The sequence below is a fragment of the Ambystoma mexicanum genome, chromosome 12 (assembly GCF_040938575.1).
Source record: "Ambystoma mexicanum isolate Mex_15411 chromosome 12, UKY_AmexF1_1, whole genome shotgun sequence".
Taxonomy (NCBI): Eukaryota; Metazoa; Chordata; class Amphibia; order Caudata; family Ambystomatidae; genus Ambystoma; species Ambystoma mexicanum.
The window spans coordinates 951,431,024-951,458,180 of record NC_090936.1 but is presented as its reverse complement, the minus strand read 5'-3'; the positions used below and the strand labels follow the sequence as shown (position 1 = coordinate 951,458,180).

Here is a 27,157-nt window from a genome sequence, read left to right as displayed (position 1 = left end):
GCTGTGTGAAGACTCTTCTGACCCTCTGTGTTCAACTATCCCTCCAAAGTCATCCAGACCTTACTTGTAGGGTTAACCTATATTGCATTGGGGGATTGAAAAGTGCTTACCTGTTTGAGAAACTTGTTAACCTTTGTTTCCTAACCTTTTCCTTTTCGCCATAACTTCAGTTTAAGTGTGAAAATTGATATATTAATGTCCAGTGTCCTAGCTATTCAAGTCACCTCAGGGTGTAGGAAAATCTTTGCCATCCCAAAAGGGTATCCACTTTATTGAACTGAAGGAGTGTGTTGTTTGAAATGCATTTTAAGTGTTGCATATTGCTGCCTTCTAAAGAAGCCTTATTCTAAAAACAGAAAAATCGAATAATTATTTTGTCAAGAAACCTTGAGCAAGTGTTATTTGATACCGGTCACTGTGAATCTCTAGGTTACAACCCTACAGCTCACATTGACCCCTCTTAAGATGGGCCTGGAAGCTCAGTCACACTAACAACTTGTGTAGTACAGGCCTATACCAAAGGTTGGATTACCTATTGCCAAGAGGACAAGGCTGTTGTAGTCTCCCACAGGGTTACTACATACAATCTTGCCTAACACTCACTTTTTATTAACAGAGACAGAACTTTTCTGTTGGTTGAAAACACAAAGAACACTTTCCTTAAAGAGATCAACCTTGCACAGTTGCTATATATTATTAGTGTTTGGGACAGAAGTAGGTTTTGAGACAAGACAGTGAATCCTTTGTAGTTTTGGACTGCCTAGTTTCATTTGAGGTAGGGAACCCCCACCCCCTCTTAGCTTGGATAGAGGCCTTTTTCCAACCCTTTAAGTCTATATCCAAATAAATGCCACCATTGTGTCTGAGCCTTATTTCTGCACCCCTACAGTGGCTATATCAGATAACAGTCTGTCCAGCCATGCGAGACAGAAAATCATAATCAAGTACAATGAAAAATAAGCATACAGCACTAACTGAAAAGCAAAAAAAAAAAATAGTTGACTGCGAAATTATTGCACAACTCACCATCATCATCACTGTACTGATCCGAATCTGTATTCCCGTTCTGTTTAGTTTCTTCTGCTGTTGAAGAAACAGCTGATGGACGTAGTACTTCCAAGCCCTGTTCTTTCAGTTTAAGCAGTCTCTTCTCGTACACTTTCCTTGTTGATCCTGGAGAAGAAAAAAAAAAAAAAGAAAAAAAAAAGACAGCAAATGTTTACAAAGAGTAGTGATCCAATTAAAACCTCAAATGAACAGTTTTTCCTCTCATTTGTTCTCTGCACCTCCAGGCGAACACATTACTTTTGTTCTTTGGGATGAACATTCCGTCCCCGGATTTCCCATCTTCCATTGCTTCATCCCTTTCCTAACAATACCCCAGACTTCTGGACCTTTTTCATTCTATCCTGAATGAGGGAAGCCTCCCACCACCTGCCCCCCCCCCCCACATATTCATTCTTATTTGCTGACTTTTTGAACGGTTCGCTGGAATCTACTTTCCTAACATTTGCAGCACACAGCACCTTATGTGCAGTGTTGCTGGGAACCCTTTGGTTTCTCCTTTGAGATTCTTTCACTATCTTTAACTATTTGAGTTCCTCCTAAAACTTTATCCTACGAGAGATAGCGCACACAACCCTATTTGGAGTGCTAAGGGGATATTTAATATCTCACTCCTGTGGTCCTGTGACCAGTCACACAACCCTATAGTTATAGCTGGTGGCAGTGGAAGTGTTCTACCAACTATTGTGCCTTTTTCTACCGCAGACTGTATTCACAGGCTCGGGTATGCACAATAGGTCACCTATGTTCTAAAATGGTGGCTCCTTTCTTTTTTTGCCATTTCTATTGTGGTTGTCCTTTTTATCCCTTCACCATTTTCGGAGGGGGAGGCCAGTGTGTCAGTTTGGCAGGAACCATTGAGTGTTCCTGCCTAGGATCCAGTGTGTGTCTGCGAAGGCTGAAGTGGGGGGGGGGGGGGGGGGGGAGTTTTACACTTCCCTGCCCCCCGCCCCTTTGTCTGCCAGAGTGCCTGAATGGAACCAGTTCCCCTGATTGGACAGAGGAGTGAGTGGGAAACTTGAATAAAAGGGGGAGGTTCCTGAGATGAAAGGCAAGACCACCACTGCAATGGAAGATCCAAAGCTGAAAAACTACCACGGACGCCTGCAGACCCTTACATTAACCACGACGCAGCCACTGCTAGCATGACCCGGTTTTCCGACGGAGGAGCTCCGAAGAGGACGACTCCTTCCCTTTGGCTAGTGGCACCAACCAGCCCTGGGACCAACTACAAATCGATCCATCTCCTGAGGTGCTGTGCATCTCCAGAGCTGCAGAACGCAAATACCAGGAGACGTCCGACCCATTTGCAGTGCAACGTCTTTGTTGGACGTCCAGAAGCACAATCCCACTCATCGTCTTAGCAACAGTCTGCAGTGTCCAGACAGACTGCAATATCTGACGGGAAGCCTCGTTGCCATCTGTAACAATGGACTGAATATCATCCCACATTTCCCCTTCTGGGATGTGCTCAGCCACCTCCAAAAGAACCAGAGACGAATAAGAATTTGGCCAAAGCACAAGAGTTGACGCACCAGAGACCTCCGAGTGAGGAGCTGAAAATCTTCCTGACCCACACAACCAAGCTGCTCTCCTCATCTGGCAACAGCGGTGGAAAAGTAATGACTTGCAGCTCGCCTTAGCGGCCTGCACCACCAATCTCTCCGGAGAAGCGCAGGCAGAAAGGCATAAGGGGACATCTGTGCTTTGTCTTCAGGTCACGGATCACTGGGAGGACCAACGCCAGTTGGCACCTAGCTGACGCACAGGCCCATCTAATGCCCAATTGAAAGGCAGCAAAGTCTCCTTAGGACCCAGGTTCAGAATGTCACAATACTGCACCTTAGGCCTCAAGGGGGCCAAAAGCCCAAAGGCATTGACTATGTTTACAATCAGGTGCAGAAAAGCATCCTGTGGTTTGCCAGTTGTAGCAGCAGGCATGTCGACCTCTCACAGTGTGTCCAGGCCATTTGCTTCCTGAAAGCGGGCCGCCAGGTCAACCAAGTCGCCCTGCTCCCCGTAAACTCTCACCTCCCTGGGGGAGGAGGGGCTCCAGACCAAAAGGGACATAACCTTCTTAGTCAACTGTTCTCAAAATTTGAGATATGCTCTTCATGGGAGGAACACCCAACGACTCCTGCAAGCACCATGGCGTCCAAAGACACAGCTGCTGGGGCCTTGGGGAAGAGGTTGAGCATGTTCAAATTGAAAGCCTCCCATTCCACTGAAGAGGATTTGGTGGGCTTCCTTGGAGTATTGGCTCCTCTTCAAGGACTAAGACGAGTGATGTCTAGAAGAACCACTGGGTGGCATAGACTTCTTGCTGTGCTTTTTTCTTTTTGTCCTTCCGGACAGGGGACCACTCCATGGTGCCGCACTAGGCTACCATGAGTGGGTTTGCTTTCCTCTTGGAAAAAAGTGAACCGCTTCGCATTCACAGAGCACCTTTCAGTGCATGGAATGGCACCACACAGTCCTGCAAGTTGTGGCCAAGGCAGTAAAGGCATATGCAGTGCAGGTCTGAGACATTCTGCGCCCACAAATCATGCAGGGTTGGACCGCTGAAGACCTTGCCAGATTCAGCATCACAGCAAATTTGAGACAGTCTTTTAGCAAGCAGGGAAAATAAAAATGTTTAACAGGTCGCTGGTGCAGCACCCCTACAAAGTCCAGTGTGGGTGGCGTTGAGCGAAACAGGAGCAAACTTCTCCCGCTGGTAGTGGAAACGTTTTCAAAGAGCAGCTGGCGTTGGGAACTAGATATAGAGGAGGAATCCATTGGAGGAATTAGTCCATTAGACATTAGTTCATAAAGGGTGGGGTGCAAGGGTAATCTGTCAGGATTGGCAAAACACGCTCTCCATATGATTTTGCACAGGGACTGCCACCATCCACGGATTCCAAGAGTACTGCATAGAAGTCGGACGAAAGCCTACATCTGCCGATTCACCTCACTGATAAAACCTCCATCGCTTTGTGCATAGGATACCAACTTAAATGCATTACCACACAGTTAACAACCCCCCCTCCTACTCACAATAGTCACCTCTACAAGGAGTTTCATTGTGAACGATCACCAGCCACCACATCCGCAAAAACGCAGAGCCACTGCAACGTTAACAAATAGCATCATTCATCAAAAACATACAACACAAGGTTTACCGTGCCCACATTTCCAGCACTTAACTCAAACTGAGAACCACCAAGAAATTCAGCTCCAAAACTAAACATACCGTATTCAGACTTGACTGACCATAAATTGAGATGGCTGTAGGGGTGAATCTTGCAGACTGGAAATCCACACAGATTGCAAATTGATTCAGAACACAAAAAACAGCAGGGTTCAAACAAGCCTGCCTGTTGAAAAATATGGCCCTTCCTACTGTACACCAGATTCAGGTTTACCATGCATGACTTTGTTCCCAGCGACAGGAAAATCTGTCACCTCACCACGAACACAGGAACACTACCACCCATTGGCCGTTACACATTCCTTACAACAATGTTAGGACATTTTTGTCTGAAGCAGTGCTTAGTAAAACAATTCAACTGAGGCAGTACATACGCCAAGTAGAAGGCTGTACCCCCCCCACACCCCTTTCTCAGAGTTGACGTAGTGTAGCCAGAGCAGTGAGATTTATCTTAGGAGGGAGAGAGGGCTGTAGGAAATTACATTGAACGTGTAGTACACCAAGGATACAATAAAAACAGACAACCAGGAGCATTATAAAACAAATAAAGGTTCATTATAAATACACATATAAGCCAAGTTAGGTATTGTAGTACGTACTAGTCAAACACTTACAAAAAACACAACTATGCGTGGAGGCACAGGCCAAAGCATATAACCGAATTTAGAACACCCAACAGAATTTTCATTTTAGTGCTTAATGCCTCCCACATTAGAGACCCGCAGCTCTTTTGCTGGACTTTACGACTTTAATTTGAATCCTGGAGGGAGAGCCCTTTTTCCTCACGGTTTTCATCTGATTTGGATGATGCGTTTCCTTTGTTTTTGGAGTCTGACAAACGCCATAGGCATCTACATTTCCATGGTGACACAGCGCCTTCAGTGCAGTGTCGGAGATAAAGCCTTTAGATTTCTTTAAGGTTTAAATAACTTTTCTTGTGTTAACTACTGTTCCCAAGAATAGTAGTGTGAAATTGACTTTACTTACCTTTACTTGTTGTAGGTCCAGCACACACCATCTTATGTGGAGTGCTGGGGGGTTACTTAGTATCCCCTTATCCTACCTACTCATGTAACATTTTTTATGTTACACTCACTACTTTAAATGGCTGGTGGCAGTGGTTTAATTTTCCTACCATGGTGATTTTCTACCGCAGACTGAATCCTCAGCTGCAGTATAGCACCCATGGGTAGCCATTTTGTCAAAAAAAGACCCAGTCTTCTTTTTTCACCATTTTCTGTTTGTGAACCTTTCTTGGGTTTTACTTTGCATGCCAAACCAGGTTTTAGCCCTTTGTTTTGCCTTTGGCTGGCTTCAGTACTGAAACCCGCCTCTGGCTCCAGTGTGTCTGGAAGGGTAGACCCGTCGTTTGTCTTTAGGAATGCCTGAAGGCAACCAGTACCGATTGGCTGGCTGGCCTTGCATGGCAGCCACCCTGCTGTTTGAGTGAGCTAGGCTAAACCTGCTTAAAAAGGTGAGAGTTTTGGGGCTGAAGACAGTTGACCACTGGGAAGAACAACCTGACGAAGAAACTGAACAAAGCTTTCTGCATCCTCCTGGACCTTTGAATTTCCCATTGAAGCCCTACTGCTGTGCTGAAACTCCTTTTTCTGATCGACAACAGAATATCAGGAAGGGAGGACTTCTTCCCTTGGGTTAGTGGGACCAACTAACCCTGAGATGAACTCCACAGGACTACCTTCCGCGACTGGCTGTACTGGTTTGCTGCTGCAGGAACAAGTGCCAGCAGTTGAGAAATCTGTAATAGAGTGCAACGTCTGATCCGGCCAGAAGCTCCATGAGTCTCCCCAGGAACCTTCAAAAGCACGACAACGAGCGCTTGAGTCCCACCAGAGTGCAGGACTCAATGAGTGAAGGTAGCCCAACAACCGGTATCCAAGACCCGCGCTGGTGCCGTTTACTGAGCGCTGATCCGAAAAGAGCCCGTACCTGCCGGCAAACTCTGCATTGCTGCTGCAGGAGTCCCAGACACCCTCCCTCTTGTCCCCACAACTGAGGCCCAGGATATGTAACCAGACAGAAGCCAGCTTGATCACTCTTCTAACCAAAGGTACTGTTCTGACTTGGGGTACTTATCTCAGTGTCTTTAGCTTTGCTCTTCGAAGTAGCTACATTGCTAGAGTCGATTTAAGCTCTAACCTTAAAGCTTGTGACCCTACAATGATTTTTCTTCAAACCAACTTTGTGCAAGACTTTGGTATCTAAGAAGTACCTCAGCTCCATAGACTGCTTTAATTGACTTTGGCTGTCCTGCCTCCCTGCAGACTTTTCTAGTCCATTTGAATTTGATACTTATTGTCCCTCATAGGCGATAACTTTTTTTTTTTTTTTAACCATTACTGCTGGAAGGAACAAGTTACTTACCTGTAACTGTTCTCCAGCATGGGCCTGGAATCCCATGCTCATGATGAATATTCCCTGTTGTCAGGCCTGGATTCCTCGGTAAAAGAAACACAACTCACTTTTGTTTACAAACTTTACTCCTATAAACCAATCACTGAGCTCTGGGTCATACTGCCCCAGCCAATGAATGCCATCTCCCTAAGCCCCTCCTCTGGCAGCAATCTTCAGATTTGGTAGCACATAAAGTGGCAGCATGACCAAGAAGAGCAGCAGAGGGGCAGGCAGGAGGGTTTGCATGTGAATCCATGCCAGACCCATGCTGTAGAACAGTTACAGGTAAGTAACTTGTTCCCTCTCCAGCATGGGAGATGGCAAGGCTCAACAGAAGAAATTACTTTTACTTCCTCACCAGGCTCACCTTCAAGCGAACAGGTAGCGTAGCACTGCTTGGACTCTCTGTAATCCCCGTCGACATGGTAGAATCTCGTGAAGGTGTGCGTAGACCTCCATGTAGCAGCCCTGCAGATGTCCAGCAGGGGTGCACCAGACAGGAACGCTGTCGTCCCAGCAATCTCTCAGGTAGAATGGGTTCTCGGACGGCCACGCAGTGGTGCCGGAAGGCCACCTGGAGATGGAAGCCTTGGACCAGGCCTTCCCCAATGTTCACAGGACCAAAGTTCATAAAAAGCCGAGAAGTCTTCCAGAAAATCTTCGTGAGAGCCACACAAAACTGCAGCGTTCGAGCTACATCCAGTGAGTGCAAAGTCCTTTCAGCCAGCGACAGATGTCTGAAAAAAAATAATTTGTAAAAAAAAAAATAAAAAGGCACCACCAAGGGTTCATTAAAATGAAATTCTGACGGAAGCTTGGGCATGAAGGAGGGGTGCGTCCGCAGCACCACCCTCATCTTGGGGACGAGGAAATAGGGCTGCTTTCAGGACAGGGCCCGATCTCACCCACCCTCCTGGCAGAAGTGATGGCCACGAGGAAAGGAGTCTTCCAAGAAAGGAACTTGATGGGCGCTTGATGCATAGGCTTGAAGGCCCCGCCCTGCTCCCCCATGAGTCTTGTCAGCACCACGTTGAGTTCCCAGGGTGGGGCCGAAGCCTTCACCGGTAGGAACGTTCGAAACAGTCCTTTAACTCCTTCAGTAGACGGTGATACCAAAGAGAAGACCGTCCCGGCGACCTGGTGTAGATCGAGATAGCCGCCAGATGCACTTTGATGGAGGCATGTGCCAGTCCCGAATTAGCCAACGACAAGTACTGTAGCACTAGGGGGCCGTGACCCTCAGAGTTAATCTTCTGTGACCGGCATCAAGTAGCGAAATGCTTCCATTTGTGCCCCTATTACCAAAGAGTCAACGACGCCCTGGCAACGACCGCTTGTACCCACCAAAATCTAATGCTGCAGGAGCCAGGCCTTCAGGTTCAGCGATCCTGGGTTGTGGTGCAGGATTGCGCCTCCTTCCCTGGCAAGCAGGTCTGAGAACACTGGTAGCTTGACTAGAGGTGTCGCTGACATGCTGAGAAGGTCCCAGTATCAGATCTGCCTCAGTGGTACGAGGAACATCCTGCACAGACACCGTCCCAGTTGACTGATGACTCGTCGTAGTAGCAACGGAGGAAACACGTACAGGAACAGCCCTTCCCATGGGAAAGTATGCATCCCACATGCTCCCTGGCTGGGGGATCCTGCTGGCAAAGCTCCGGCACTTGGTGTTAGTCGATGTCGCAAAGAGATCTATTTCGGTACTGCCCCACCCGAGGAAGAGGCTGTCCACTTGGTCCTGCTAAAGCTCCCACTCGTGGCAAGAGTGCAGCTCCCTGCTGAGAGAGTTGGCAACAGTCTTCTTTACTCCCACGAGGTGAAAAGGAACAAGCAACACTCACTGGGCGACGGCCCAGTACAGCAGCTCCTGCGCCTCTGGAGAGCGCTGGGGACTTTGTGCCCCTCTGCTTCTTGATGTAAAACATTTTGGTGGTATGGTTTGTGAAGACCCTCGCCACCTTGGACAGAAGAAATTAGAGCCCAAAAAACTGCCCACAGCTCCAGGACATTTATCTGGAGCTCCTTCTCTTGGAGCCACAGGCTTCTGGAGTGGAAAAGTCTGTTTTGGGCTTCCCCAGCCCTCCAGGGAAGCATCAGTCGTGACCGTCTCCTGGTAAGGGGGGGGGGGGGGGCTCTGGAAAACCATGCCTCTGGCGATGTTGGGAGTGCACACCCCACCACCCTATCGCTCAAATCCTGTCTTTGAAGCTTCCGGACACCTGGCTCCAACAGGCGTCCAGGGATTCCTGGAATGGTCGCATCTGCAACCTGAAGAGCCTGATCAGGTAGATTCACAACGACAATGATGAGCAGCAACTTGATGGTCCTTACCGTGGCAATCTTCAGTGCTAGCAGCCGCTGCAGTTTACCCAAAATGTCGGCTATCCTCTCTCCTGAGAGGGCCTCCAGGTAGAAAACCATGTTGAGCCTGGCCCTCATGAAAGGCGCATCAAGCTGAACTGTATAGTTCACAGGGATTCCCCAGATCCGTCAGCAGCCGGACAGTCCTCTGCGTGATTGACATCGATGCCCCTTGACTTGGTGTCGTCGAGGCATGGGTACACATGTATTCCTTGAAGACACAAATGGACCGCCAGTAGAGCCAGGCACTTTATAAAGACTGGGTGCCGACTTCAGTCCGAAGGGGAGAGCCTTGAACTGGTAGTGCTTCCCCTGTATGACAAAGCGCAGGAACTTGCAATGTTTTTCATGAATGGGACATGGAAGTAAGCGTCCTCTAGATCCAATGATGACCGGAAGTCTCCCTCCTCCAGTTAGCAGGGCACATGTTGCAACATACCATCCTGAATTTTTGGGACTTATGTACTTGAATCGTCTTATCGAGAATGAATGGGCCTCCAGCACCCGGTCTTTCCTACTAAAAAGAATCTGGAGTAAACTCTGGAGCCTCGGAGTCGCTTCAGAACCAGCTCTAGCACCCCCCCTTTTTATTTTAACATGGCCCAATCGTCCAGCAGCAGCAGAGGGATGTGTTGCTCCTACTGGGCCACCGGTGGCCTTCACCCACACTTTGTAGTTTAAGCAAAGTGTGTCCATAGGCGAGAGCATCCAGAGGTTTTCCCCACACACTGACGCCAGCCAGCCTCCCACCGGGGTGCATGAGTGGGGGCCTAACGCTTTTGTAACAGTCCTGCTTGGAGGCTGGCGTGCCACCTTGGTAGCCTTGACAGCGGCCACATCTAAAGGCCTTGGAGCATCACTTGTAGGCTTCCTGGGATGTGGCACAGGAGGGCTAGCAGTAACAGGACATACCTCTGCCGAAACACTTCGAAGATCTGGCCGACTTCCCCCCTAAGGAACGAAAGGACGTTGCTGTTGCAGCGTGCCCAGGGCACGGGCCATCTTTATGAATCTCTTAATATCTTCAGGCCATCGACAGCCTTTCCAAAGAGATGGTCTCTGAACAGCATGTCCAGGACGAGAGTATGAACCTCTTGCCTAAAGTTTGTGGCCTTCAGCCAGCCACGACGACAAAGTCAAACTCTGTTTCCCAACTGGCGGAACCCTGTGTCTGCAATGTCCGGGGCCACGGTGATGGCGTGGTCCAATGCCACCTCACCCTCCTGGAGAATCTCCATCGCCTCAACCACTTTCTCCTTGAGGAGGAACGAAGAAGTTACTTACAGGTAACTGTTCTCCTGCATGGGTCTGGAATGGATTCACATGCTCATGAATAATCCCAGTCAGGCTGGGAATCCTCAGTAAAGAAAAAAAAAAAAATCAGTTTCGTTTCTGAACTGTCTTTCTACTAGTAACCAATCACTGGTTTCTGGGTCCTACTGCCCCCAGCCAGTGACAGCCCTCTACCTAAGCCCCTTTTCTGGCAGCCATCTTCAGATTTGGTAGCACGTAAAGTGGCAGTAGGACCAAGCTGCAGAGGGGTAAGACATAGGGTTCGCATGTGAATCCATGCCAGACCCATGCTGGAGAACAGTTACAGGTAAGTAACTTGTTCCTTCTCCAGCATGGGGTCTGGCATGGATTCACATGCTCATGAATATAAGAATACGTAGCAGTACACATGCACAACCACGGGAGGTGGCAAGGCTCAACATTAAGCATCTCTTACCTCCACACCAGGCTCACCTTAAGCGAACAGGTTGCGCAGCACTGCTTGGCTGACTCTGGACTCCTCCCTGGAATCACGGTCGACGCAGTAGAATCTTGTGAAGGTGTGCGTCTACCTCCAGGTGGCAGCCCTGCAGATGTCGAGCAGGGGCACACCAGACAGGAACGCCATGGTAGCAGCGATCGCTCTGGTTTAATGGGCTCGGACAGCCGGGCAACGGTCGGTTTGCCAACCGGTGACAGTGCATGATGCAGTCGGAGAGCCATCTTGATATGGAAGCCTTCGAGAGGGCCTTCTGTTGGTTCATAGGTCCAAAGTTCACAAACAGCTGCGATGTCATCCGAAAACTCGGTCCATATAGAACTTCAGCACTCTAGCCACATCCAGCGAGTGCAAAGTCCTCTCAGCCGGCGACGAAGGTGACGGAAGAAAACATGCGACACCAAGGGCTTGTTGAGATGGAAGTCCGACGGCACCTTGGGCATGAAGGAGGGGTGCGTCCTCAGCACCACCCTCATATCGTGAAAAGTCAAGTATGGAGGTTTACAGGAGAGGGCCTGGATCTCTCCCACTCGTCGTGCGGAGGAGATTGCCACAAGAAACGCTGTCTTCCACGACAGGAATTTCAACGGTACCAAATGCAAGGCTCGAATGGTGGCCCCATGAGCCTGGACAGCACCTGGTTGAGCTCCCACGCCGGGGCCGGAGCCTTCACTGGCAGGAATGACCGGAACAGTCCCTTCATGAACTCATTCACCAGGCAATGGGATCAGAGATGATCGCCACGGGGTCCTGGAGTAGCGGGAGATCACCGCTAGATGGATCTTGAAGGAGGCGTGCGCCAGCCCCACCTTGGCCAGCGACAGTAGGTACGGCAGCACCTGAGGTGCCGTAATCCGCTGTGCACGGCACCAGACAGAGAACCTCTTCCATTTGGGTCCATAACACTTGAGTAGAGGGCACCCTGGCCTTTGCAAGCACCTCCTTGCAGTCTACTGGGATATCGTACCCTCCAAACTCTAGCGCTGCAGGAGCCAAGCCTGCAAGTTCAGAGACGCCGGATCGTGGTGGAGAATGGCACCTCCTTCTCCAATGAAGAGATCCGCGTCCATCGTCAGTTTGACTGGGGTGGAGGGATGCGGACATGTCCAGAAGGTCCGGGAACCAGATCTGCCTCAGCCACGCCGGTGCGACGAGGATCATCCTGCACCATGACCGTTTGAGTTGGTTGATGAGTCGCAGCAGCAACGGAGGGAACGCATACAGGAACAGGCCGTTCCAAGAGAACGGGAAGGCATCGCCCAAGCTCCCCGCAGGGGAAACCTGCTGGCGAACTTCTGGCACTTGGTGTTCGCCGCTGTCATGAACAGGTCGATCTGGTGATTGCCCCATCGTCGGAAGAGGAGGTCCACTTGATCCTGCCGCAGTTCCCACTCGTCGCACGAGTGCAGCTCCCTGCCGAGTGCATCGGCAATGGTGTTTTTTATTCCTGCCAGGTTGAAGGGTACCAGAAACATCCCTTGGGCGACAGCCCAGTGCCACAAGTCCTGGGCCTCCTTGGACAGGGCTGGGGGGGGGGGGGGGGGGGGGGGGGGGGGCGGGGGTGTGATCTGGCGCCTCCCCGCTTCCGGATGTAAAACATCGTCGTGATGTTGTCGGTGAAGATCCTCACCACCTTGCCCTTGAGGGATGGAAGGAACAAGCCGAGTGCCCAGAACACGGCTCGAAGTCCAGGACGTTGATACGTAGAGACCTCTCCTCTGGTAGCCAAAGGACTCTTGCATGGAGATCTCTGGAGTGAGCCCCCACCCCCCACATCGCTCCAGGGAGGCGTCCGTCGTCACCATCTCCTGATGGGCGGAGGTCTGGAAGTCCATACCCGCCGTCAGATGCGCGCGGGTGCCCCACCACAGGATCGCTTGTCGAAAGGTCTCATTGAGTGAGATCCTGTCTTCGAAGTTGCCCGTCACTTGCATCCAACAGGCGTCGAGGAACTCCTGCAGTGGTCGCATCCGTAGGAGGCCATGCCGAGCTGGGACTTGACGGACCTCCCCTTGGCCACGTCCATGGACGACCGCCGTTGCACCTTGTCTAGGATGGCCCTAGTCCTTTCCTCCGACGGAGATGCTAGTCGCCCCACTGTGTCGAACTTGGCTCCCAGAAACAGGGCGACTTGCGACAGTACCAGGTGGGATTTTGTGAAGTTTATCGAAAATCACAAATCCGTGATCAGTTGGACGGTCTTCCTTGTGTGTTCGACTGCGAGTTCCCTTGATTCCCTGTAGGCGCAGCCGCACCGCCACCGGTGCTAGGCACTTGATGAACACCCTGGGCGCAGACATCAGTCCGAAGGGAAGGGCCTTGAACTGGTAGTGCCGTCCTTGGACCACGAATCGCAGAAACTTTTGATGTTTTTTCAAGATGGGGATGTGAAAGTAGGCTTCCTCCAAGTCCAGCAACGATAGGAAGTCTCCTTCCTCCAGTTGTCCCAGCACGTGCTGGAGGGTGACCATCCAGAACTTCTGGGACTTGATGTACGTGTTTAGACAAAGGTCCAGGATGGGTCACCAACCGCCGGTCTTTTTCCTTACGAGGAAGTACCGCGAGTATACTCGGAGCCCCAGACCCTCTTTGGGACGACCTCGATGGCTCCCTTCTTTAACATCACTCATACCTCCACGAGTAGTTGCGGGATGTGGTTTTCCTTTCTGGCCACAAGTGGAATATGGGGACACTTCCTTAGTAACCCCAGTGGGTGCCTGAGGGCCAGGGCATCCAGTACCCAACGGTTGGTGGAGATGGACTCCCACACGCTGACGAAGTTCGCCAGGCGACCTCCCACCGGGGTGCTCAGGTGGGGGCCCGACGCTATGGCCGGTTCAATCCTGCTTGGCGGCGGCCTTGCCGCCCCTGCTTCCTTGGCGACGAGAACCTCCTTTGCTTGCCGCATCCCCTGTAGGCCTCCTGCGATGGTGAGCGGTCCACTTGGCGGTACGTCGAGCTGCCGCCGAATCCCTTGGAGGCACTTTGCTTGCCTCTGGAGCCCCAAAAGGGCGGCAGTCGTTGCTGAAGAACGCCTAAGGCACGAGCCGTCTCCGTGTCGGCCTTGATGGCCTGCAGCGACTCGTCCACTGCCTTGCCGAACAGGTTGTTCCCGTCTAAGGGCATGTCCAGGACCCTGGTCTGCACGTCTTGACGGAAATCGGTTGCCTTAAGCCAACCGCACCGGCGAAGGCAAACGCTGTTGCCCATTTGGTGGAAGCCGGTGTTGGCAATGTCCGTGGCCACGGTTATGGTGTGGTCCGACGCCACCTCTCCCTCCTGTAGGATCTCTAGGGCCTCCGTCCTCTGGTCGTCCGGGAGGAAATCCAGTAGGTGAGCGATCTTAAACCGTCGTAGCGGGCCACAATCGTGAGGGCGTTGGCCGCTTTAATGGTAGTCGCAGCAGACTATATCACAATAGTAATGTTTATGGGTGGAGTGAAGGCATACAATGCCAGCGGCACCACCTTCACACTTCTGTTGCAGCCGGCTTCGTGTGATCCAGCAGCTCAGCCTCGCCCAGCCCAGCCCAGCATCACAGTGACCGAGGCCTGGCCATGCCCCGGTTTATTTGTTCAATGTTTGTCGGGTCTGTGGACCAGATTAATTTCTTTCTGCAAAGCTGGGTCTGTCTAGCATTGCAGAAATGAATTAATCGGGTCCACAGACCGAACAAACATTGATCAAATAAATAAACGGAACATGGCGGAGCACTGTTCCTGCCTCTGGTACCCCCTGGAAGGGGTACCAGAGGCAGTTACAGGCCTCGTTTATCATAAATTAATCGGATCCAGCAGAAACAATGATACTTTGCCATTGATATTTTGGGGGGACCTTCATCCATGACACTTTTGTTAGCCATTTCATAATGAAAAATCTTGCATGTTTGAAGGGGAGCCCAATAGCTCGAAGGTACAGCATGGGTCCACCAGCAACAACATGCAGGGTTCAAGCCACCTCTAAGGTGTGTGAAACAATCTATCTGCCTAGATTCACATGCTGTGCATAGTCGACATCCAGTGGTCACTGTGGAGTATTGCATCTGTTTTTTTTTCGACAGTCGAATAGGAGACATCGACATAGGCGCATCTGTAATACTATCCCTATAGTGACGTGTAGTGTACCCAAAATCCCTCATGCGTCGAGGTCCCTCTGTATTTTTTTCTGCCATGAGGGAGCCTTATGACTAACGTGCGCGAGTACAGAAAAGAGTAGTAAGACTTCTATGTTCCTTCCATCCGAGCGGGGAGGAAGGGTGGGCGCATGTGAATCTAAGCAGATACAATCATCAGAAATGCTTTTACGGTAAGTAATGCATCTCTTCTGATGTTTGTTAATCTGCTTAGAATCACATGCTGTGCATAGACTAGCGAGCAGTACCCAGAGTTGGAGGTGGGTTGTAAGAAGGAACAGTAGAGAAAAGATGTCTTAGTACTGCTTGTCAGGGGAGTTGCTAGGTCTGGAAAAGACCCGGGCTACACTGATGTCGGAACTGTTGGGACTGGGGGCTAGGTAGACTTTTGGCTGTAGCTCCTGAGATTCTACCCGGGGCTACAACCAAAAGATCAGGGGCTATAGCCCCCTTAGCAACGCCCCTGCTGCTTGTCCCACCTGGGAATCAGATCCAGAATGGGCGTCTAGGCAATAGTGTTTTGTAAAGGTGTGTACAGAAATTCAGGTTGCCGCTTCTGCAAATGGACTCAAGGGGAACATTTGCAATGAATACTACGGATGCCGGAGTGCCTCGAGTAGAATGTGCCCTAGGCTTGAAGGGCAGTTCTTTCTTAGTAAGAGTAACAGAGTGATACATTGGACAATCCATCTAGATATTGTGGATTTGGAAACTGCATCTCCTTCTCTTCCTGCGACCACCGTGACAAAGAACCAATTAGTCTTTCTTAGTGGTCTAGTTCTTTCCATATAAAACATGACTTCTCTGCACACATCAAGTGTGTGTTGGCTCTTTTCTCCCAAGTTTGATGGGTTTTGAAAGAATGTTGGGAGTTCTATAGACTGGTTGACAGAATTTTGAAATGAACTTCGGTGCAAACCTAGGGTTTGTGCGTAGAACCACCTTATCTTTGTGAACTGTTACAAAGGGATCTAGTATAGAGAGCGCTTGTAGTACACTCACTCTCCTAATTGAGGGAATAGCTATCAAGAAAGCAGTCTTAAGAGTGAGGTACTTAAGGGTTGCCTTATGCATGGGCTTCAAGGGGGTGCCAATTAGCCTGGTGAGTACAACATTCAGGTCCCATCAGGAAGCTGGGTTAGATATAGGAGGGCGAATCCTTTTCACTCACTCCATGAAGGCTTTAAGAACTGGAACTTTCCACCATGACACCTTATGTTGAGACGTAGTGTAGGCGGAGAGTGCAGCTAGGTGAACTTTAATAGAATTAAAGACTAAACCCGAGTCCAACAAGTGAGTCGGGTATAGAACAATCTGTGTGGGAGAGCAGTCAACAGGGTTGATGCTCTTTGACTTACACCAGAAGACGAACCGTTTCCACTTGCTAGAGTAGCAGTAATGAGTGTTCGGTTTCCTCGCTTCTCTGAGAATGTCCATGCATCTCTGAGGGAGCTGCAATTTACCAAATTCTATGACCTCAGGAGCCAGGCTGCCAAGTTCAGGGTCTGTGGGTATGGGTGCAGCGTTTGGCCCCTGTTCTGTGACAGCATGTTGTACAGGCAGTGTAGTTTCACTGGAGGAGACAGTGACATCTCCATCAGAGGAGCGAACCAGGGTTGGCGGGCCCACATGGGGCCAACCAGTATCATGGTAACTGGTTCCTGGCGCATCTCGTGCACTCTCTCGTTGAGACGGGAGGTTGGGAGGAAAAGCATAGACAAATTTCCCTGACCATGTTATCCAGAGACCGTTCCCTTTGGAGCGGTTCTGGGGGTACCTGGAGGCGTAATCTTGGCATTGGGTGTTCTCCAGAGTTGCAAACAGGTCGATCTCTGGGAGCCCCATTCTGCAAAAACGTTGGAGACGATGTCTTCGTGTAGTCGCCATTCATACTCTGCGGGCAGAGGGAATTCCCTTAGTCTGCCAGAAGATAGAGTTCCCCTGGTAAATGTTGAGATAACAGAAACATGTGTTTGAGAGCCCACTTCCAGATGTTCTGGGACAGCTTGGACAGTCCTGGAGAGGGAGTGCCCCCTTGCTTGTTCAGGTAGTACATGGCTGTGGTGCCGTCTGAGGATCAGCACTGTTTTCCCTTGTAGGTGTCTGGAAAGTCTTCAGTGCTTTGAAGACCACCAGTAGTTCCAGCAAGTTTGTGTTTTTGGACGCCACACTCCGAGTCCAAACTCTGTGTGCAGTCTGATGGGATAGGTGAGGCCCCCCATCCTGTGAGGGATGCATCTGGTTAGAGTGGCTTCCACTGCTGGGGTTGCGAAAGTTTCCCCCCCCCCCCCCCCCCAACACAAGGTTTTCTGCAAAGTCACCATACGAAATTTGAGGTTTTACGAATTTGTTTGTTGGGTGCAGATCTAGTACAGGGCGCATGGTTAGATCCTTTTTGGGTACAAGGAAGTACACTGAATAAATACCCTCCTTTACCTGTGAGAGGCACAACCTCTATTGCTCCTTTTTCCAGTAGCAGTTTGACTTCCTGAAGGATGGAGAGGTGTTCCGGTGATAGGCGTCTTCCCCTTAGGGGTCTGAATGTTGGGGACCGACTGAATTCTATGCAGTAACCGTGGGCTATTGTTGGCAGTACCCAAAGGTCTGCGGCAATTCCCTCCCATGCTTGTAGGAATAATGTTAACCAGCCCCGACCGGACATGCATGGGAGGGGACCCAACCTTTCGGGTCTTGGTGTTGGCAGCCGGGGAGCCTCTGGGAGTGGAGCCCCGACCTCTTCCCTTGCCACGACGTTGTCCTCTGAGCATACTGTCCACTGGTTCCCTGAGGGGAGGACCAGTTGCCGGCTCAGGAGTATTGTTGATGATTTTGTCGTTGGCCACGAAAAAAGCGCCTGTTGCCATAACCTCGCTTATTAGGAGGTCTTTGTGATTTGGTCCAGTCTTCAGAGTTTCGTGTTCCGTCTTAGCTGTTTCCAGTGCGTCATCAACCGCCTTGCCAAACAAGTTGGAGTCTTCAAGGGGTTTGTTGATGAGGGACGCCTGTGTTTCTGGCTTGAAACCAGAGTTTGAACCAAGCGTGACGCAGAAGTACACCCTGGACTAGGGAACGGCTAGCCGTTTAGGCAGCCGTTAAGGTGTTCTTGATGTTTTGGTTGACCCGAGTACCCTCTGTCACAATGGTTAACAAGCGAGGGCTCAGAGGCTTCTTGTAGGCCTCTGCCCAACAATCCCCATTGGGCATCAGCATAGCTAGCCAACAAAGTTGTGTTGTTGGCAATCCGCGTGGCAAAAGCTGCAGAGGATGTAATCCTCTTTCCTAAAGCATAAAGCTTCTTACCCTCTGTCTGGAGGTGCTACGCTAGTAGATCGAAGAACCCCCACCCTTTTCCTCGTGGTGGTTACTTCCAGGGAATCGGGTATGGAGTGACCCCTAATATATAAGGGATCAGAATGTGAGGGGCTAAAAAGCTTCTCTATTCTTGGATTGACCCCTCTAACCAATGCAGGTTTAGGTAAAGAGGGAACGAGGTGTCTCTTGACTGAGGTAAGAAGGGGTATGGCTTGGATAGCAGGCGGCTTCTCTAATTATTTTCTCAACAAAATCTACTTCTGGGGTAGTTTCCCCAGTGTCAATTTCAAAATGTGCTGTCGCCTTGTGTAGCATTGCATTGAAGGTGGGTTGATCATCCACAGGTGAAGGGTCCCTGACGGTGTGGTCTGAGGAGAGGGCAGATCCATCAGGGTCTGTAAACGCCCCTGGTGACTGTCAGGGCTGTGGTTGTGTCTGGGTCTTCCTCGAAGTCCCTTACAGGGTCTTGTAGATCGTCAGTATTTAGGAATTCTTCATCTTCCTGAAAATGTGGATTCTCTTCAGTGAGGTCATATGTATCAATTTCTTCCTCAAGTGGGTCGAAAAGTCTTGGAAATGTGGCCCTAGGGTCTTCAGGGAGCACCTCCCTTGGCCTCGTGGGTGTAATGTGTTCAGAGGTGGACACAAACCTATCTAGTCTGTCCATACATTTTTTAAATCTTTCCCTAGTCTGTCTAGTGGCGGAAAGGGCTGCTCTTCTGCCTCTAGATGTCGAGATCTCTCCCATAGCGTGGAGGATATACCCCCTTCGCCCTCTGAGAACCCTTCTCGTGGGGCCGGCAATGGGGACGTATCTCTGGCTTTTCCCTTCGACGTGGGGGAGAGGTTCCGGCGTACCCTCTGTAGATTTTGACATCTCTGACCTTGTGAGCGGGTTTTGGTGACTCCTTCACACACCCCCCCCCCGTCTCTGCGTATCCTTGGAGACTATTCTAGCTAAGCTTTCCATGACTAGTTTGTCTGTTGAGGGTTGGTCGTGAATAGTTTTCGGTGGAGCCGGAACCTTACCGTCGACAGGCGCCTTCTTACGAGCCGTTTCGACGGACGTTTTGGTGTTAACGCCCTTAGTAGAAGGCCCAGTCGCTAGGCGTGGCTGCATGGAGGGCTGGCGACCCTTCCGGTCTGCGGAGGCTGCCAGTTGCTTCGGCATCTCCATCATTGGCGGTGAGGCCTTGGGTTGTGTGCTTTGTGATTTTTTTAGTGTGCGTCAGCGTCGCTGTGGTGTACATGCCCATAAGTAGGGCCGGAGCCGAGCTTGGAGCGGGAGCACCCCATAGAGAGGTCAACAACCTCTGTTACAGGGTTATCACTATCCCCCCCTCGACATGCCGTAGGCTGGCCACCTTTTGACCCCGCGTTCCTTCAAGGTCTTTGGGCGAAGGAGTTTACAGGCCGCACAGCCGGCCTCGTGGTCGAGGGGTAAGCGGCGGTTACACCGCTTATGCTTGTCCTTCCACAGGAATTTGCCGTTACGAGGGGAAAAATCTAAAAGGAGTCCTCTCCATAGCAGAGGATGTAATAAGTGATACGACCGACGAAGGAAAGGAGGGAGAGGGGGAGGGGGAAAGGCATTCTAGAAGAAACAGAAATGTCCAAACAACCCCCACTCTCGCTACTGTGTAGACCGGCGAGGCCGGACCACATGTTCGGAGGCGATCCTTTCGGTGCTGCCATCGAAACCACCACCGAAGATCTTGACTCGGCGGGGAAGTGATTGGCCATCGAAAGAGGGCTGAAGGCGGATGAATTAAACAATAACTGACGAATCGACCAGGGGTCGAATAATTGGTAATGGCAATGTCTCGAACGAGCTCTGCATAAGGAGACCAGTATACTGGGCAGAAAAAAAACATCTGAGGGACCTCGACACGCAAGAGATTTTGGGTACACTACACATCACTTTAGGGATAGTATTACAGACACGCCTATGTCGACGTCCCCTTTTTGACTTCTCGAAAAACAAGATGCAATACTCCGCAGTGACCACTGGATGTCAGACTATGCACAGCATGTGATTCTAAGCAGATTAACAAATATCAGAAATACTTTTATCTTTTGAATGGGATTATGCTTTTCATTACGACAGACGTAATGAATGTGTATTACAGAGATAATATGCCATATGTATTGGCCACACTGCACAGGCAGCAAACAATCATTAACAAAGTAGTAATTAAGGTCTATTACAGAGATAAGTTGGCATATGTATTGGGCACACTGCACATGCTCAGGCAGTATCAATCATGCTTTGTACAGGACAATGCTGGCCTAAATTGGGAACAACCAGCATAGACATGTTGCTAGAGAGGCATATTTTGGGCACAACCAGCATGCCAATGTGTTACATCAGTGACAGTGCTGTCTTACACTGTGGACACATTGATCATTAAAATGTGTTGTGTTCTACAATGTTCTTGTCTGCTGTTGGTGACATGGAATGTACATGTTCCCCTTTTGAACTGATTGTAAACTTATGGCTTTTTGGCCACTTTACTTGCTGTAAAATGCACCATTTCAGCCCCAGATTTTTTTTTAAAAAACAAAATCTTGGGGCCCGCTCCACCCCCTCCCAGAAAAATATCAACACATACACACCGGAAGAAATCACAAGAAACTAACCTTTGATCACTGCCCCGACACCAAAAGCCATCTTTGGGACTGCATGGCTATCACTGCCTGTGATGCTATTGTGTCAAAAGTCACACCATCGATTTTGAATATACTGCTTTGGGTGAGGTGTTGACTTTTGGCTCGCCGGCCCACCGGGTGACAAAAGTTAATGCTTCGACCCCACATTCAAAAAGGTTGGACAAGCCTGCTCTAGATGATTGATAATCATGCAGACAAGCCATTGAGAGGGATGACCAGCCCATGTTGAAAATTGGTTTGCAGAATGACTGGGTTCCTGCTGATTCTTCGGAAATTAAAAGCAGCATTTCAAAAATAGAACCCAGAGATCACTGTATATCAGTAAGTCCATAAAGCTTTACTTGGTATGAAAACAAAAAGGAACATTATAAAAATATAAAATGTAAAATTATTTCACTGGTTACCTGGCCACCTTCTGGTCTCGGGCCCAGGTCCCCTCCCCTGCCAGTCACACCTGCACTGCCTTCCTGGCAATCCCCACACTTGGGGACTGTCTTTCTTTATCCCTACTGTTAGGAAAAGTTCTCATAAATGTGCCAATTTCTCCTAACTTACAGCCCTCCAGCTCTTTTGCTAAATTTTAGGGCTTTGAAATCTGTTTTCTGTTTCCCTTTTGGTTATGGAGTTTAAAACATCATCTTTTCATGTATCACACAGCACCCTCAGTGCAGTGGCACAGGGAATCTTTTCAGGCTTTCCAAAGGTTTAAATACCTTCTCTGGGATAAACTGTTTCCCAGAGTAAGTAAAGTGAAAGTGACTATCAGTCTGTTTAAATTCCCAGACCCAGCACACCCTATTTTACAATGGAGTGATGGAGGGGTTACATAGTATCCTATGTGTCTAGATACTCATGTAGCAGTCACATGCTACCCTTTCCTATCGAAATGGCTGGTGGCAGTGGTTTTACAACGAAATGGCTGGTGGCAGTGGTACAACGAATTACCATGATTTTTCCCGACCGCGAACACCAGTAGCGGTAAATCACGGAAGCCATGTTTTTCAAGATGGTTTCTGAGCCCCCTTTGTTTAAACAGGTCCTGGTCTTTTTTCACCATTTCTTGGTGGAAAGGTCCTTCTAGAGTTTTGCTCTGCGCGCCAAACCAGATTTGGTCCCTTTGTTTCATCGCCTTTGGCGGGCTTAAGGACTGAAGACTGCCTCTGGCGCCAGAGTGTTTGGGGTGGGCGGGAAGTGATGAGGTGCCCGAAGCTCCCTGTGCTTAGTTTCCTAGGACACCCGAATGCACTCTGGCGTGATTGGCTGGCTGTCCGGCGAGGACAGCCATCCTGCTGGGTGAGTGGCAGCTAAGCTGGAATGAATGGGAGGAAACTGAATAAAAGGCAAGTCTCTTGGCTTGGAAGGCAGAGTCGACCACTGTAACGAAACAACCGAAGAGCGTGAAGAGGACGGCTGCTGCAACTCCTGGACCGTTGGTTTGCCCAGCGAAGCCCTGCTGCAGGTACGAATCGCTAAGTTCATCTCGACAGAGAAGCCCTGCAAGGACTTCTCCCTTTGAGTTGATGGGACCAATCAACTCGTAAGCCACCTGGATATCATTCTCGGATCTGGTTGCATTTTCCTCAGAGTGCTACAGGAAACCGAATCACAAGGGATAGGGACACCAGTTTGTGTGCTGGACTACAGCTACCGGAATTGAGGATTAGCCAACTGCCAGCTTTGACCAGATTCAGTGCAGGAGTCACCCGACGTCCTTGTCCCCACGACTGAGGCTCAGGAACAGCGAGATCTGCAGGAACAGAAGTCTTCAGCTGCATCTTTTTCTTCATTGTAAGGTACTGTGAAAAATCGACCGAGAGAACTTACCTCTTACTGGAAGTATTTGGAACTTTGGCAATTTGCAGGCCTAGTCAGATTGTGACCCAACATATGAATCTTTCTTTTACGAACTACTTGAGAACTTTGGCAACGACTTTTCCGTTTAACTACCAGAAATGCTTTATCCTGTACAAGACTTTAGCCCACTGGCTTTGGCCTAACCTATTGCATTGAATCAGCTCCTCTGATGAACTCAAACTGTTTGCACTGACTAAAGAGTAACTATCTTCTTTTCGTTAACCTATGCCTTCTTGCTCCTCCAAAATAGTTTAAATGCCTCTGACCCGTACCGTGTAAAGTACTGAAGTATATTTTTGTGCGATATAGATTGCCTCCATAAGTGTTTAACCAAGAAACCTTGAGTGTAAGAGTTTTCGAATACTTGTGATTGTAGACCTCTGTAACAGCCTTACAGCTCACATTCCCTCTTGAGATAAGCCTGGCTGCTCAGCTCCGCTACCAAAAACTGTAGTTCAGACTTCTACCAAAGGTTGGTTTTGCTTACACCTGTTGTCATAGTTTAGTTGTGTAGCGGTCCCAAAGGGTACTGCATACAAACTCTGCCTAACACCTACAGTCCCACTACCAGCACTTGACACCAGATACCTGCACTTAACCTTCACTGGCCACCCGATAGCTGTACTTTACTCATTTACTGCACCGTCCCTTCCCCCCGCACTCCCCCCCCCCCCTTCCCATGCACTTGCGCGATCTGAATGACACCTGGCCTAGTAGGATGGTTGAACATTGAACATTTACAAACCAACAAATCTGTCCTAGGTAGGCCACTATGGAGTTAAAACAAGGAGAGCATTGCTCACAGCCTTGGAGAACAAACCCAACAGCCTTAGTTCTGATTTAGTGCCCTCTGTGTCACATACATAACAGACTCTTTGTGGCTGGCCCAAATACAGCACCGCTGCACGCATGTGCCGGATCCCAGCTCCATTTAGGACAGGTCTCACATCTGCATCTGAGATTCTTAGTTGTGTAACAGATCAACAGAAAATGCATCAAAGTTTCTCCTGCCACCCCACACATTGGACACATCGGTCCCAATACCTTCCAAGAATGAACAAGGGTAACAATCGGTCAAGTAAGCAATCTGAAGCCTGTATAATCTCATGCAGGATTTAAAATATCCAGGTATGGTTTAGGGTTATCAAGTAATCTTGACAAACATTCAGGACCCAATTTCCAGGATCATTGCTTGTGCCACAAGGTGCTCCAGTGCTCCGTTTTGCGCCTATATTAATGCTTCTAACCACCGCACTTGGCTGTCCCGTGGGGTCGTCCCACACATTTCTTTCAGAGCAATTAAGCTGTGCTTTACACAGCTCACCCACTTGAAGATTCTACCACCATTCAAACGCCTGAAAATGTAGTAAGGCATCACGGTACATTTCTAAGCCTTCTTGCCTCCATAATCTTAGCCAATACGTGATGGGATTATAAGCCACCTGGGAACCCACAGGCGTTGCGTCAACCTCCATGTGAATCAGCGATGGAGCACTTTAGCGTAACAAAACCATTTTAAAGGAACTTATGTTCACAATTATTCAATTTCTCTAAATTGGTATACCATATCTCAGAATCATAAGTTGCTGCCCGAAGTGACTTTTTTGGAACTTGTCCAGAGCAGGAAAAACAGCACTACCACCATGTCTTATGAAAAAAGAAAGTATGGCTCCATTGTATGTTTCCATTGTGGAATTAGACTGGTCCATCTGAGCGGACCAGCCTTGTGAAACCTGACCCCCAAGTAGTCGGACGTGCTCCAGTGGTACTTTGTTTACCTTGGTATACACGCATTTCGGCGAATGATTTTACATCGTGGGACTTTTCATCGCAAACCCTTTCATCGCCAAAAACTTTTTTTTAACTTTTTTATGGGAGGGTGTTTGGTGCGGTTTGGGGGTATGATTATTTAAGTAAGGGGGCTTGGAGGGCAAAGCCCCCCCCATAAAAAAAATAAAAAATAAAAAAAAGTTTTTGGCGATGAAGGGTGGCGATGAAAAGTCCCAGGATGTAAAATAATTCGGCAAAATAACATAGAACCATTTACCTTAAGTATCATAGGCTTATGTTTTTAGTGTTGGGGCTTAAAAAACAGGATTTGCCTGTATTCAAATCCAGATGCAATTATTTACATCTGGACTGGCAAACAGACAATGACTTCTCCAGATCTGATGGAGTTGCCGCCAAAAATACAGCATCATTGGAGTAAAAAGTGCTGGATACTTACGTCGTCTTCGGGCAATCCTGGGACCCCCCTCATCAGTGCATCAATAATTTCCTGGATGTAGATCTTGGAGGAGGGGTGCCAAGAAACACCCGAGTCTTAAAATGGATTTCTACAATTTAGCCTGGAGGACAAATTGTAGGAGGCCACCCTAGTCTTAGTGAGCAGGGGAACTGCAAGAATCACTAAAACCCAATATAGGTAGCAATGAAGAGCAATCGATGCCATTTTCAGGAGAGTTAAGGCGGTCAGGGGTCCACAAGGAGCCCACATAGTGAAGCACACAAAGAATTTAGGTTGTAATCCCAGTCATTGGATCCGGTGAGAGGTGTCCAGGAGCTGCTGGTACAGGGATGCTTCCAGTTGGGTCCAGGCACAGAGTGCAACCTTTGGAGATGGAGATTTACAGAATGCACCTCTCTTTAGGACACTTCACAGGACGGGTGGTAGGAGAGTTCCATCAACCACCACCGCACACCAGCAATGGCAGGCATCCTTCCAGTCGCGGCTGTAGAAGCCCTTCCAGGGCAGGATCCATTGAGCCTGAAATTTGGCAGGAAGGCTGCTTATACAACAGACAACCACAAAAAATCCAGTTGCAAAAATGTGTAACAGTGACTGTTCCATCGAGGTATCCCACTGGAGATCTGGACAGTCCACTGGGTGATGCAGGCAAACATCTGAAGGCTCAGGATGGCTGGATCCTTGTGAACAAGTTGAGACTGGCTGGTCCCACGAGCATAGGGGTTGAAGCACCGAACAGGGCCTTCGCAGAGCAGGTTGCCCAAAAGGGCTTCACCAAGCCAGACGGAGGAAGGGATACTAGAACTCTTCATTCAACTGTTCTATGAGGGCTTCTTGGCTGCAATGCCGATCTGAATAAATGGCTGCAGGAGTCCTCTTATCCAAAATCAAGCCTGGGAGCAGGTACAAGCCCACCAATGGTAATATCTATACCAAACAACCAGGCATTGTCCAATAAGGGACAACTATTGGTTTCACTCATGCCGAACCCCTTACTAGCACAACGGAAAGCTAGTGCATAACCTTACATTCTATTTCCTGACCTCGCAAGGCAAGAAGGTGGCCAACAACTATATGGCCAAACAATCAAAATGCTCATGGTGTGGGCATGTTAGGGCAATAGCCACATTTAGTAGCCATATGTGGTAATGGCAAGTATGCAGGGTTCAAAATTGCTGAGGGCTAAATTATGGTTTAGGCGATTCACCACCTGGTAAATGCCTCGGATAGCTTTGCAAGAAGGGTTTTTGTTGCAATTACCTACAACCACCACTGGAGGGCAGCAGAACATTACAGTAGCGGAGATGGTCAGTGAATTAGGAAAAACTGTACATTAAATAAATGTGTTACTGGGACCCCCACTGAATTAAGACATGTACCATTTATTTGAACAAAGGATGCATTACATTTTCTCAGTTTCAGGAGGAAATCAGTTATTAGATGAAGTTCAAATGGTGTTGAATTAACACGCCGTACGTGTGCTCTGCATTATACATCGCAGTGGTCTCGTGTGGTGTATGAAAAACACTGCTTTGAGGTCTAGATTTTCTATTATGGTAGCTGTAGTGCTGCACTTATGTATAGGAATAAGATGATATGCACTAAAAATGTAATATTTGTGTGAACTAAAACTGAATGATGAAGAAGTGTTGCCAAATAAAACGGGTGCAGCAGTTTGTCCAGTTTTCAGGTTTTTACAATTTTTGTTTTTCAAGGTTTACTTTGGATGTCGATTACTCTGGATGTGGAGCAGGGGGGGGGGCTTCTGACAATTAAATGGGTTAACAGATAATTGCGCAACCTGCATGCACATGTGTGAAATCAAGCAGGGTCTTCTAGCTCAGTCAAAATTTAGTTACGGAATATTAACATCTGTTATTTGTAATGCTGCTCATCTCATGGCACATAGTGAATGTGTCTAAATGTGCATGGCAGCGGGTAGAAAATTACAGCGATATTGTTGCATTCAGGATTGGGAGCCAGTGAGGTGGCTGACGGGGCTCTCACGTTGGCTACACGTCGGGATAATCAAATTCCCATAAAAAAATAAGGCTTATTCCAAAGCTGTTAAGCCCTGCTTTCTCCCAATTATCACCCAACGCCCATTGCTGCCAAGCAGCCCAATTAAATGCCACCAAG

At 49.0% G+C, this 27,157-nt stretch overlaps 1 protein-coding gene across 3 annotated transcripts in view; it reads right to left on the bottom strand.

Annotated features, from left to right (window-relative positions):
• TMPO (thymopoietin) overlaps nucleotides 1–27,157 on the bottom strand; it is a 180,784-nt gene that overhangs the window by 92,518 nt on the left and 61,109 nt on the right. For all 3 annotated transcript variants that reach the window (XM_069629428.1, XM_069629426.1, XM_069629427.1), the window contains exon 3: nucleotides 1,027–1,173. In XM_069629428.1, coding sequence (XP_069485529.1) covers nucleotides 1,027–1,173 — 147 coding nt within the window. The remainder of the gene's footprint in view (nucleotides 1–1,026; nucleotides 1,174–27,157) is intronic.